Here is a 15,514-nt window from a genome sequence, read left to right as displayed (position 1 = left end):
ACACGGGGATGATCGATGTGATACGAAAGGTCGAAAGGGGAACAGGGAACGTGAAAATAATCTTGCGGAATTTTTCTCGCCCACAGCTATACGCAGAAGAATGGGGGCGGTGTCGAAATTTGGAATTTGAAAAGTTCCGGAAGTGCCAAATTACGAATTTCTTTGGTGGCGGAACTTGAAGTGAAGAAATTGAACTTTGACGGAACATCAAAGTTTCGAAAGTGCGGAAATGAGAAAATTTAAGAATCTCAATCATCGAAATTCCGAATGATCGAAGGTTTTAATTTCACCAATTTGATCTTTCTTTGTTTTGAATTTTCGAAATTTTTACGTTCGGAAGCCTGATCTTTCTGATTTTTGGTTATTCTCATTTCTTACACCCACTCATTGGGTAAACTATGTTGTCTAAGTATATTTCAATTTGCCGAACTTTACTCTGTCGAAACTTTGTTCTATTATAACTTGAATTTCCGAAGTTTTGCATTTCGGAACTTTGAGCCGTCGAGATTCCGACCATTCGAAACTTTATCGTTTCGTAAAAGTTTCATTTCTCTACCTCAAGTCTCGCCACCAAATAATTCGAAATCAGGCGCTTTCGGAACTTTTCAAATTCGAAATTTCAACCCCGCCCCGCAAAATTATGGCGAATATAGTATAATCTAGGTATTTACCCTACGTGTTTTACATACTATACAACAACACGTGGAGTGCAAAGTATATATATATATATATATATAAATATATAGTATGTACATATATATACGATCGGTATGCGGAGTTCGTAAGAGATGGACAAAACTTTATCGCTCCTGAAAAATACCAGGACAACGGTACGAAATGAATTTGAATTAGGAAGCTGCAGCAGGTCAGCTCGATGAAATTTCACACACAGATATATTTGTAGATACAACGATGATATTTTACACGAAGCTTGAAAAGTTCGAAATATCGGATCTAGGAAAATTGAACGAACAATCTATAAACGACGACTGAACATACTTCGATCTCTATTTATGCGGATTTATCGGAACATTATACAGTATACGGGAAATAAAGAAAAGATATTGGATTTTGTAAGATGTACGATAATAACATGGGTCTAATTATATTGGTGTAGGTAATTGGTGGTCAATGATTTAAACTAAGTACGAGGCGGTAGTTTGTAACGTTAACGTAACGAAACGTCAGGGGAAAAATCATTATTATCCAATATCCGAACGACTTTCAAGGAGTTAAATTTTCGAAATATATGAGCATGTTTTTCAACCCCAGTCACTTACACCTAAGGAAACTTCCACATTACTTGCACGGAGTTACTCAAATTCCAACCAACTTTGGAACGTTATTACTGTACACAACATTACGTTACGACTTGAACAAAATTTAAAAATTCAGACACAGAGTGAGCAAAAAAACGACGAAGGATGTGGGAGAAATTCTTGAAGCAAAAAAAAGTAAAACAACATGCAAAACGTAAATGGGGTCTCTGAGACCACAAAGATTTTCCAATCATTCTTCATTTTACTTGCGCAAACAAAGTGACCGGGTTTAATAAATTTAATCATGGTTTACCAAATTTCAGATAATCCTAAATGTTCGAAGTAACGCGACTCTTCCCAACCACGCATCGTTACCGTAACGTCACCCTAACTTCATCCTGATTTTAAACAAGCAGAGACACATAGATATAAATAATAAACGTCAGGCAGGAGAAGAAATGAAGCCGAGGTTGGTGTATCACTAACAGTTACGGGTACAACATCGGACCGAACCTGTAATCTATGTGGCGAGGCTAATTGAATACCGAAGTTATCTATCTACCTCGGCGTATTCGGTATCGGTATATTAAACATGACGCGGCTTGTGGTTTAGGCATGATATTAACACACATCGAAGCGACGTTCAAGTTATTCCAAATATGCCGGCGTGTGTGTACGTGTAATAATACCAAAGTCGCCAGGCAGCCAGCCTCTCTATAACCAACAATTTGCATAAATAGTCCGGTAATATGGCGGACGAAAGTTTTACGTCCTTTGGTTGGATAATTAGTGATAATTACAAGGACAGGTACGTACAATACCAGGTATGCACGTGCGTTCGTGTGTGTCGGGACTCATTGACAGCGCTGAAATTGTCTTTTGAATTATACCCTTATTATACAGTTTATATTACATGTAGGTAGGTATAGTTTATGCATTATCCGACCCACGGAATTATTCGGCTACATCCAACACTCACTCCGGGTATGATACGTGATATACCGACTATCGGTGTAATCTTTGAATTCAAAAAATTTCTATCCTGTTACACGGATATTATTGCGGACCTACCTAAATATTACGGTATACCTACGCCTAATACACATATAACGCTAACATTTTGGAAACGTAATTTCCTTTCTTTCTTTCTTTATTCGGTAAGCAGTAAAAGTGTGACTCTTTTAAAAAAAACTTGATTATAAAACCTTTGTTTTATAACTAGACTTTCGTATTGTATCGATGGCCACTGAGGTAAAAATAATCTAAGCGTCGATTGATCGAGTACAAAAAAATGATCGAAGACGACTCGATTGAATCGGTAAAAACTAATCAATCAATCGATTATTTCGTGTTTTTCCGAAACGGTGCATTCGAAATCAAAATTTCGTAAATTTCAGAAGCGGAAAAGTTTTTCGACTATTTACAGTTTCATTAAAAATATTTTTCCATTTCAGGTGAAAATATTTATCCATCTTTCACTTAATATATCCAATAGGTGTAATTAGCGAGTAAGACAACGAGTGTTCTTCTATGTTTGTGATCAATTAAGTTTGAGAAAACTGGCCTCCCCTCCCGTTTTAAACTCGTGATTAATCTACCATCCAATTTTTTCAGATATCTATCGCTCCTAGCGTCTCTCCGTACGATGTGTATAACAACACAAAATTCGTAAGGAACAACACAATAATCTGATGCCCGTCCGGCAGGATGTTAATAAGGTAAAAAGGTAAAAACGAGCTCACAATGCTCTCTGATAATTCTTCTTCGTATGTATCATACCTTATATACACATACACATATGTTGCACCGGATAGATCGAGAGATATATTTATTAGTTTATAATTACAGGTCCTTTCTTCCTTCCCCCGTTTTATCCCTCGTCCCGATCTTTTTTACCTCCGGAGTTGTTATACCTGTTAAGCCTATTATAGACAAGCCTGTGAATCGTGTAAGAGACGTAAGCCGGGTATTTGATTGAGCGTTTCACCGTACATAGAAACATCAAGCGGTACTGTAATTAACGAAATCATGGTGATTTGCCTGTGCAGTAGAAGCGAATGTCTTACGACTAGACTGCACGTGAGTGCAAGCTGCGGGAGACGAAAAAAAATAAAATAAAAATAATAAATAAAAACAATAACTCGTACCGCTGCTCAAACAAAATTATGCCGCAGGCAGCGAATTTGCATTTAAATATTTATTACTATTATTTTTACTCAACTTTTTGCTTCCGTGAGAGAGAAAGATAAGAACAAAACTACTTTCCGCGAACATGCACAATGCATATTGGAGTCAAACTTTTTCCTCCAACTCGAGCTAAAAGAAGAATGAAAAAACAAAGAGAAATAGATAAATGATACAGCTACGATGTGTGCTTGTAAAAGCGTATCGCACATACACATACGTATAAATGTATATATACAATTCAAGTACTTTATTTAATATATTTTTCAGCTCCGGAAACGCGTCACGCGTCGATGCACAGATAGGGAAATCTAGTTTCATGTATCTATGTAAATTGAATGTAAATTTATGCAAAAACGAACATAAAACATCGGCAACAAGATTGAAAAGGAGTATAAAATACCTGAACGATCGTAGAGGGGGGCGAAAACTAATGATAGCGCAAAAATTGAAATCCAGGTATACTTATATATATATATTTATAACATAACCTGCTCTCGTGCAGCAACTTCTTAATAAGAATGATAATTATTATTATTATTATAATGCTGCGGCTGCATTAGTTTCTGCTGATTGCACTACTCGATAGTGATTATAATACACATTGCACATACAGGTATACAAGTATGGTGGGTGCTTGCATACACACATAATCGCTAACCAGCTTGAGCTTCGAGGATCAATCCGCGATGCATGTCGGTGGCGAGGAGGATGAGGACAAGGGGGTGGAGGGAGGGTATCGTTCGTTAACTTTCTAATAGCATAAACGTATAACATACGTTCTACGGCTAATTAATGAAACGTCAAGATTTCTCGACGTCGAACAGGAATAAACGTATAATGTAATGTATATACGCACACACATCACATGTGTCCATTATAATTTATGTAAACGAAAGCCGATATAATATGCATGCGATATTGCGCACCGTGAAAATAAGAAAAACGGTTTTTAAAAATTTGAAAAAGATAAAACAAATGTGGCTGGAAAAAAAAAAAAAATACCGTGTATAATATGTACGTTGAACACGCACTTTAATACCTATGATTATCACTTTAACGTCAAAGCCACAGCTGTGCAGCTTGAGAGGACTTAAATTATTGCATCGATAAGCCGTAAAATCGTGAGAAAATATTTTCAACCTTTAATAAGATCGACAGCGTCAAATCGACCGTATTTCTAACAACCGACGGAAATTATCCCCCGTCTACGCCAATGACTCAGCTAATCACAAACTTCCGTGGATACGCCACAGCGCGAAATCAGCCAATCGTTTTGAATCAGCCAGTAAATAACGGTTCACTCGTCATTTCTGAAATTATCAATAACAAACGATAGCGCAACGATTAGAAGCAGACGAAATCGACACCAGAGCTTCGATACCGACAATGGAACTAACGAATCACGTGGTTCACTCCGTACGCCATTTGCATTAAAACTTTCCCACGCTGTACCACGTGACTGAATCTGTTTTCCGACAGGTCATCAACCACGTGACAGTGCGAAAATTTTGAAAAATGTGCGGAGCGATATTCACCCAAAGTGACCGATTAGGGTTAAATAAAAAATGTGGACGGGGAAAGTTTTGTCACCCCGCTGAAACAATGATCGAAAAATTTTGGCAACCGATGAATTTATTGCAGGTACGATACGCGTCGGTTGTGGGAGGGCGGAATACCGGAGGCTTCGGAAAAGCGGGATCATCGCGTTAGAACGGCGAGACTCAACAAGTGGCGGCCACCCCTTGTGATTTTGTCAGCGGGCAGTCGACCGCCCGGCATGCCTATAAAGCCGGTCTGTGCAACGGCTAACCCGACCCACCGCTAAAACAACCCTCGGTCAACCAACCCCCGAGCTTACGCTCAACCTTCCTCCCCGCTTGTCTCTCGCTTCTCCGGTCGGGTGCGACGGGTTCGAGGAGGCATCCTTCCTACGAAGCAACAATTGTAACCCGAGGTAAGGGTGCCGGTCATTGACCTTCTTGGTTGTACGTCTTTGATCCTTGGTTTTAAAGTTACGAAACAAATTAATTTGCAGCGTACGATCCTCTGGACATTGGTTGCAATCGTCGAGAAAATGACAATTTTGGGTGATAAAATGGTCCGAACGTGTCAATGACTGGTACATTTACCTTAGGAAGCGCCCGTTTGCTGGAGGATGTTGTCAATTCAACGTTTGGAAGTAAAATTGAAAGTCAAAGGAACTTGGATGAGGGAAATTTTTAAGACAGCGGAAAATATTGGGAATCGCGTGATGTAAAAGTGATCGTTCCATGTCTTGCAGTAAACGCATTTATCATTTTCATTCCGTCAAGTAATTTCAATGACATGCCAGCATTCTGCAAGATGATTTTCAGTGATTTTTTTGGGATTTCATGAAATTCGAATCAATATCGTCGAAAGTACGGGGTGAAATTGGAAATGAGTGTAAATTAGTCGGTGAAATGAAAAATAAGCATAAATCGCAGGATGAGATAGCAATCGATGTAATACAAGATCCTCAATGATAAGCTACCCCAATTTCATTGTCTTATTTAAGACCCGAATGACTTATTCTTCTATAGCAATACGCGCGTGATTCATTTTGACATTACAAACGATATTATTCGTAAAGAGGATAAAAGAGAGTGTAAAAATATTGCTGAAATTACGTCATGAAAATACAGGAACTACGCGAGGCGATTGAAACGTTTGCTAAAACACTGCAGGTGAAAATATAGGTACAGCGTAACGTTGAACACTGCGTGAATCACGCGAGGTCATCGAGCAACAAGTGTCATGATCAGCGAGGGCCGATTACTCATGTGGCAGAACGCAAAAACAAGGAGTCAGATAGAAGAGAGAGAGAGTAAGCTGGAATTGCCTGCGTTTGCAGAAGATGGACTGACTATTAACGAATTTTTCATCGATGACAGGAAGGGAAGGGGACGGAATCATTTAGAGTGAAAATCAGCGCGGCGTGAACTGCGACCATCTGTGCAGTATCCGGGTGTTTCGGAAAAAGATAATTTACGATTTTCCACCATGGCACCCCCTAAAAAGTTGCTTTGGGTTGGAAGAAAGAATCTGTAAAAAGATGAGCGTTCCACGTTACGTGGAAAAACGCGCTCGTTTGAATTTTCACTTTTTTTTTCAAAATTTTTTTATATTTGTGAAGAAACACGTTGCAGCACTTTAATTATCATTCCTTTCCTGACATTTGTATATTCAACCCAAAGATCACGATCCGTAACACAACGATGCGTCACAACCGCGAATCTTATTCTCCTAAATCAAAAGTTGATATTAAATTATAAATGTTTCATGAGATTGAACTAATAATGAAAAAGTCGTCAGATCCACTTCTCAAACCACAACTGGAGACTTAATATTACAAGTCTGGGTCTTCTTAGCGGCGTAAATTGGTATTACAATCGATGTAAGCAATAAAAAAAAAAAAACACAAAGTTTATTCGCGATAGCGAATTATAATCTAATAAAACGATATTACTCACAACTTTGTGTATTGTTAAAGTGAAAATTCTAAAGTAATACGAGAGAAAAGCGTGCCTGCAACATCTAGAGATATTATACTTGTTCAAGTACTGCGTAACGTCGTGCGGGATAAAATACAATTCTAATTAAAACAGCAACGGCAGTTGAAGAGCCATGGATCTTTCGGGAAAAGAGTAAATTAAATATACCTAGAACTGGTTGATTGAAATTTTAATTATAATCACGCTGCCGCTGGTGCATTTTGTCGTATTTCACGACACTGCACGCGAATGCTTATTACAACAAATATGTACCTTGAATTTCCAAGAGAATCAAGTTCGCAACGATTATCGTTACTTCGCAACTGTCTGGGATCGTCTAAAATTGAGTAATCTATTTTTAAAAAGCAACGTGTGTTCAGATTATCGTGGATCAAGCTCCCTCGAAGCCTCTCTAAATTTTCAAAACAGTGATTTTCGTCTGATTAGCGTTACCAACTTTCGATCCGGTCGATTTCAGCCGTTCAGTTTAACGCCATTTTCAATTTTCACAACGAACCGAGAAAATCTGTACAGCTATATATACTTAAATCATTCTATTCATCTTTCCTCTCTCTCTCTCCCTCCGTGAGGGGGAACGGCGTTACCTTAACCCCGGCTTTTCTTCTTCCCTTTCCCTCAAGAAATAGTTGGCTCGAAAGTTTAATGCAGGACTGACAAAGTTTCAAACTTTCCGCCATATATCACCCCTCGGAGTGTACCCACTACATTATGTGCCTCCGTGTGATGTATAGCGTTACGTAGAGTTTCCGAGTCTCCGAAGGTTTCGTGCGAATATATATTTCATATCACACACGTACGTGTATATACATATATACGGATGTATCCATTTATCAGTAATAACTTTCCCACGTATTAAAAAAAAAAATGTTTCAATTCAATTTTTTTTCATCTTTATTTATATAATATTTATTTATATTTGATTAATGCATGTTAGACCAATTCGATCGGATAGGATTATCAACGTGTATTTATAATAATATCTGCGCGTAATACGCGGTGACGAATCAACTTGTAAAAACATTATACCTACGAACCGCATATGTCTCGAAAGCTAATTGGACTTTCTTGTCGAAAGAGGAGTTGCTCTATAATTTACCTAATACCGCAGGTAAATACATACGTGTATATGGGTGTAGGTATATATGCATACACGCATATACGTACATTGGGAGCAAGCGAGACGCGGTTTTTGCGTAATCTGGGTTAATATCAGTCCGGAATTTTATACAACTTCCATCGTGGGAATTCATCCGACTTTACTTCTGCATTTAACAACGAGTTACAAAGTATATACACCTGTGATTGTACAGCAAAACTGTTTAACCCCTGACAGGCAATGAGGATGAAATCTGCCCGCCTCCCAAAAATCTTCTACTCTTTGAGAGCAAACTGTAAGGATTGAACCACTTCAACGTTAATTTTTATTTGCTTAGTTCAACTTAATTACTTTCGCAATACAACCATTTTATGCGGAATTTTTTGAAATTTAATTTAGAAACAAAAAAGAAAAATTCTCCCAACTTTATTGGAAGCTGAGATATTTGAAATTAATTTCCACTGCGTATTTTTTACACTCAATGCCACGGAAGGTACACGGTTTTAAATACGTATATACTTGTTCCCTGTTATCAATCATTTATAAAGGGTGAAAAAAAATCTGTCAATAATATGAAATTATTAATTTTGATAACTTTGAAGGAGTGAAAAGACGTTGAAAGAGAAAACAAAAAAACTATCGAAATAATCGACAACACCGAGTTACGTATAATGTAATACGATCGAGTTGCAGAGTAAGAGGAGAGACGTGGCATCATCATCATCATCATCGTCGTCGTCATCGCCATCATCTATCGACCGGGGAATTATGAAGATAGAAATAGAGGTGACGCAGTCTGGCACCATTTCTGTTTTATTGTACGGTAAATAACGTTAGCTCAGCATTTACACACCTCGCCTTGCAGGACTTATCAGTTATACGATCGGCGATGTTGCCAGGGCAACAGTTCTGCACTGCCATCACCTGCCGGATTATAGTCTATAACTCATGGCTAGGTATAATAACACACCTGTATTGTGTACAACAAAGGCGTGTATAACGTACATGGATACGTAGATACACATACGTAGAATACGGATAGATAGACGGATTAAGCGTCCTAGGTAAAAATCAATTTCAATTTTACCTATTACAATCACAGCAACTACGTATCGTATATTAATCACGATAATGAATGTCAAGTGCGGTATCGAACGGCGTGTCGACGCTGACGAATTTATACGAACCATATTTTGAAAATTTACGAGATTATCGTTGTTTTTTTTATTCAAATCTCAACGTTTGCAGATTTAACGATAATAAGTGCAGATACGACGGTACGTTGTAGCGAACGTATTTTTTATTCGCATCGAAAGAAATGAATTGAATTGGGAAAAGGAGTAAATAAATAAAATGAAGTGAAAATTTTTTTTAAATTAACAATCGAAACGCGAGAGAATAAATATACGTCATCGCGAGTGAAAATAAATTCTTTCAAGTTTAGCCGGGAACCCACCTCTCCTCTCTCTCTCTCACTCTCTCTCTCTCTCCTATATAACCTGGAAGTTGGTCTTGCTCGCTACTTTCCTCCTCCACGCCGCACCGCGCCGACGTCGTCTCAGCGTCCATTTCTCAGACGAAAAGTTGAAATGAATTTCGAGATTTAATCATAATAAAAACTTTTCGGAAAGTAAAATATATTTTATACATTATATGTATATAAGTATACATATGTATACGTATATATGTACATACATATATTCTTTTCTCCTACACACGTTCGCCGCTCCTTATTGTTCCTCGTCAACTTTTCTTTTCTTCTTTTTTCTTTTTTTTTTTTTGTTCTTTCGCTAATTCTTTACGATTTTTCTTTCGTTCTTTTTTTTCTTTTTTTTATTTGCTTTCTTTTCTCCTCACCATTTACACAACGTAATATATACATATATATATGCAATCAATAGCCACGACAAAGTCCTCGCGCGATATCTCTGTTTGGAAAAATGCCGGGAAAGGGAATGCATGGTGTAGGACATACAGTATATGAGAAGAAATAGGCCTGGTATGATACAAGATCACGTTGACAAAGCGTTAAATTTATGAATTGCCAAGATATGGGTATATTCCCTTGTGTTGCACACACGCGCGCACCCTCGCCTATACATATACACGTACATACATGCTTATGCCGTTCGGCGTTATCGTCCATGTATATCCAAAGGTTTTAACGAATCGCCGGCAGTCAGGTTGAGCGATGCGCGCGAGCCATGAGCAGGTATGCATATGTGTATGCACATGTGTACGCATGTGTATGTGCAGAAGTTGGCCAGGCATTGTATAACGCATACCCACACATGTGTAAATAAAATCTCCACCTTATAAGTATACGCCTGAGTTTGCATATCTGTATGGGGTATAATATCCAGACAGGCGATACACATATTATATGTACATATAATATACACGTATCCGTATATAGGAACATCGGAAGGTATATGCAGTATCATATGTAGGTGAATCCGTGTTATTTATTACCACATCTGTTATCCTTATCTGTTTGCACTGATTTAACCGTCAGTCCTAACGATTGATCTATGTACTCCATATGTACGTATAATAAAGAAGGGAAAGAAAATATGAAAAAGAATGAGAAAAAAAAAAAAAACACGAGGACAATGAAATATTACCTTTACAGATAACTATCGTCGGATTTTTATACTTCACGATTGGAAATCTATCGCAAACGTCGTTTAATAAAAATGAAATCAAATCTGGATTGTTATTATTGTATATAACGAGTGTATTGCGCAACTGCACGAACAGAATTTTGTTTTTCTTGGAATAAAAAAAAAAAAAAAAAAGAAACCCGTGACTTTCGCCATATTTTTGCTTCTCTTTCTATTTTCACTATTATTATTATTATTGCTGTTGTTGTTGTTATTATTATTGTTCAATGCGCGGGATATAATGTATACGTATGTATGTACGCAATCAACATTTTCATGCGGTATGATAGTTTAAAAAAATTTCGAAATAGCGGGTATTTGTAAACGGTGAAATTTCATTGTATAATAAATGATGTATTATAGGTGCTAATGATAAATAAGTATAATCGTCAGAATTCACTTTTGACTTCCTTCCTGCAAACTCATCCAACGAACAGATTAAATGTTAAAAAACAAAACTGCGCGAAAGACGCGGCTGGGAGTGTACGGTGCTTGATATTATATCACATGATTTTTTTTCTACACTTTCAATTTGCTCTCTATTCATTTGTTTTATTTTCTATACATATATTATTTTTTTTTCGCCGTGCAGGCACGAGTACAGCGTTATGGAGGAATGGAGAGTGAGGGCGGAGAGAGGGTGGGGGGGGGGGGGGGGGGGGCGTGGGAGGGTTAGAGAAAGAGAAAGAGAATCGGGCTTTCATTTTGTTTCAACCGAAAGGCCGAGCAGAGTAAAAAGCATATTATTATACACGTGCACTGTGCCTAAGATGAATGGCTTCGTGTTACGTGCGTTCTCATCCGATGTGTACATGTATGTATACAACGGTCGACGGAGTGCAGAGGACAAAAGAAGTGAGAGAGAGAAGAGAGGAAATAAACCTGAAGAAATGCATTAGGGAGGCAATATTACGTACTGCTGCAGCGTGTAAATGTTGGTTGGTTGTTTGGTACTCGTACAGAAATATACGAGGGACCAAAACCTCCGGTAAAAACTCGTCTCTCTCTCTCTCTCTCTCTCTCTCTCTCTCTCTCTCTCTCTCTCTCTCCATCTCTGTTTCTCTATTTGCTTCTCCTTTTATCTCATCCTCCCGCACCTCGCGACGACGAGTCTACGACAAATCGATATTGCAATGCTGCTGCAGGCAGGACAAGTGAAGTGTAGGGTATATACATAATACCCAGTCAGATACGCGACGATGCAAGATCGGTCATAGCGCTTGAGACAGAACCGAAAATGGTTCCACGAAGAGATCATTTGTGAGAAAAAAAAACTTGCACGTCAATCCTGATAACAATATTAATAATAGTAATGACGACGATGACGATGATCACCGGCGAGAAGAGAGAATTCAAACGATGATACGGCGATCCATCCGATCTGTTGGTGAAAAACGAAACAAGAAAATAATGGGGTGAAAAGAAGAAGAAAAGGAGGGAGAGGATGAGAGAAAAATTTGAAAACCGTAAAACGAGACGCGAGCGAGTAGGAAGTTTTATCTAGAAACCTGTATAATCCAAAGCACGTGTATAATAACATCCGTATAATTTTAAAACATGAATTCGTGTATGTTTGCCCGCTGACAAACTTGCGTTCCTCGGGGGGCTTTGAAGTTATAAATATGACTCGGAAGAATTTCAATTTATACACCGGGCAGCGAGAGAGAGCTGCTGCTTGCTACTCCCTGAATGCTGTAGGTGTATCGGTATGTAAACCACGAGGATGTGTGCGAGCTGACACAGCGAGAGCCGAGTGTAAGCCAGCAAGGAGAGATACATATTATACGTACGTACGTGTGATACATACCACGCAACGCACACGGGGAAGGCAGAAATTCCAACTCGCTGCCAACATAATTAAATTACTTTTACTGTTGCAGTGTTATTGGCAGCTGCTGCTGCTGCTGCTGCTGTAGTAGTAAAGCAGTGAGCGGTAAGAAGCAGCGCTTGAGCGAAACACAGAGATAAATAGAATAAGGGTGGGAGGGAGGGAGGAAGAGGGCGCCTTTAATTCTAATGATTAATTCTGAGGCCAGGAAATTGCAAATTTCCTTTTGCGAAGAAGCGGACGTTGCTACGCTACACGTACATCTACGTTGCCGGAGCGTTGGAGATTCCTACGTGTGGTTGGCGCGTCAGCGCCCTTCTTTTCAACGCGATCATTGGTATTGGATCTCTAATTGTGAAACCGGTGGCGCGGAACAACATAAACCATTCCAACCATTCGAGGTATGCAACAACCTATCAGGCTACTCATCGAGTACTGGAAGGAAAGCTCGTCTCTCCCTCGGATCTCAGATCAGATACACTCGTATATGTAAAATACGTATCTAGTTGTATCGAGTTGGGCAAGTTGCCGCGATACTTCAAGAGCAGCGCGATTAGACACACAAGACCTGTAATAACGTATCGCAAAGTCGAAAACAATGTACTAACAAGGATTTACGCCGGCTTATCGATACCCGCGTCGATTTACTGACCTTGTACAAATACTGGTCGAACATTCGGCAGACGTCGAGGTCGTTGCTGAGCATGGGGTATCCAGCCTCCATCGCGATCCCTCCTCGTCCTGTGTAACGGGTATATATCCTGTGATATCTGGAAGGCAGGATCGAGTCCCGCGATTAATACTCGCCTGGCACACTGCACCGAGACTACACTGCTCAAACGGGAAGATACTCTTGTACACTTGTATCGAATTCACGTCCGCACTGCTGCAGATTGATCGTGGTTTCAGCACCTGTGACACAGTCGTTCATCTTACGCCAAGATTGCCGAGAGTGGATTCACCGGCGGTTCTCCTCTCCCTCTCTGTTTCACCACTCACTTGATCGGCACTAGCTTACCGATATATTGGTATTTGTATTATTATTATTATACCGTTGTTATACAACTATCACGCATAGTCACGAGTATTTGCAATAAACGCAAGTGTTCCTAAAACACCCGATTGCGCATAATCATCGCACTACGATCAATTCATCTGTCTACCGCACAAACGACAAACAAACCTCTCAAGTTTGTTCACAAGTATTATTCTTATCTATCTCTATCCTTCGATGCTTTCGGCCAATGCACGTGTATAAGGACAGTGTGACGCTGTCAGGTCAATGAAACTAGTAGTGAGTCGTTGTTACCCGAAAGCTCGACACACGTACCACACCGGTCCAACTTTCGCGACGACGACGACGACGATCGTATATAACCGTAGAATGCGGATAATTTATTCAAGCACAGAGTAACGAAACCCGAGTCGAAAGTTACAACAGGACAACCAAGCCGGCTTGTAATCGTCGGATGAAACTGTTCCAAGCTCGTAGTTTCCGCACGACCAACGTCTCCCCGCAAACACAACGACCACCGACCACTAAACCTCCTTTCTGCAGTTTCGATACTCAACTGTCAGAGGCGGTTGTCGCAGAGGAATCCCACTCAGCGAGAAGCGAAAACCGAAAGGAAAGGAGAGAAAAGGAAAGGTACAGAACGGGTATTCGGTTCTTCCGGTTTTTTAGTGTTGTTTTTTTTTCTTTTTTTTTAATCGTCACCTTCCTTCCCTCGTCACCGATGTTAATTCTCACTGAATCGTGGGTGCGGACGGCGAGGGGGAGCGGGCGGGAGGGGGGAGGGGGGCAAGGTCAGGATCGCGATAACAACGTTACACCTCCTACACGTCCGGCGTATTATATGCAGGGCTGATCGGTTGTGTGCGCGATGCGTGCTGCCGCGATAGTCGCCGACGGTGCAGTGCAGCGGCGCCGGCGGGTGGATGCTCGTCCTCGTCCCCCCCTCGGCGACCCCTCGAGAGGGTCCCTTCTCCACCTGCCTCGACGCCCGCCATCCATCCCCCCAGCCCCCCCCCCACCTCGCCCTCGCCCACGGCTTCAGGTTCCTCGTGCGCAGTCGGCGAACCAACTTGTCCGTCCCGCGTCGATCTCTCTGCCTTCTACTTGCGATCGCGGCCAACTCGCGACCAACATTAATGTCTGTGAGAGACATGGCGCGGGACTCGAGGAACCGGGTGTTTTTTTTGTTTTTTTTTTTTTTACCCATTTACTAGAAGTTTGATAAATTTACAATTTTAGACGAGATGGGAATCGTGAACCGACGTATTGTGACGGAGATTTGGTTCGACGGTGAAGGTTTCGAAAAGAGACAAAATGTATGTTTACTATTTATATATTTTATGTTTATGTTTAGTATAATGCTAGACATACGTTTTGTCTCTTGATGACCCACGTCGACGAAAAAAATTTTCGTCGAAATTTATTACTGTTGGAAAAATTTGTACTAAACTTCACGTCCGAGCAGGTTCACTTTATACTCGTATTTGCGTTGTTTCTTACATTTCTGTTAACGAGTGTGACGCAAATTTTTGTAATATTAACGGTCAACTTTTAATTTTGACATTTTTTTTCCTTAGTCATAGACTAAGAAATGGTTAAGACAAATCAAAAATTTTGAAGAACCTGCTGGGGAATTTTTTTTCGAACCGTGTAGATGCTCGATCAAATGTCTTACAGGATTTTAACGGGCACCCTGCATAATGCGAGACGTTAAACATTGTTCAACGAAACTTTGAAGTAGCAGGTACCGTACCTACTGTTTAATACGATTGTATCCGTATACTGAAACTAGAGTTAGAATAGCTCCTGATAATTGTCCTATGTGCTATGATAAAACACGCTAAATATTATGTCTGTAGACCAGAAACTTCTGCCATGAATTATAAATTTTTCAGACTAGATCGATCGTTTGCTACGTACTCCAGCTATCTAA

General features: G+C 39.8%; 1 protein-coding gene across 2 annotated transcripts in view; it reads right to left on the bottom strand.

Moving 5' to 3' along the window:
- LOC124181294 (TOX high mobility group box family member 3-like) overlaps positions 1-14,477 on the bottom strand; it is a 139,402-nt gene extending 124,925 nt beyond the window's left edge. For both annotated transcript variants that reach the window (XM_046567705.1, XM_046567706.1), the window contains exon 1: positions 13,219-14,477. In XM_046567705.1, the coding sequence (XP_046423661.1) occupies positions 13,219-13,290 (72 nt within the window). In that variant the 5' untranslated portion in view covers positions 13,291-14,477. The remainder of the gene's footprint in view (positions 1-13,218) is intronic.
- Positions 14,478-15,514: the final 1,037 nt, after the last annotated feature.

Source organism: Neodiprion fabricii, chromosome 4, assembly GCF_021155785.1.
Source record: "Neodiprion fabricii isolate iyNeoFabr1 chromosome 4, iyNeoFabr1.1, whole genome shotgun sequence".
Lineage (NCBI taxonomy): Eukaryota > Metazoa > Arthropoda > Insecta > Hymenoptera > Diprionidae > Neodiprion > Neodiprion fabricii.
Note: the sequence above shows the minus strand (reverse complement) of the source record. Positions and strands in the feature narration are given on the sequence as shown.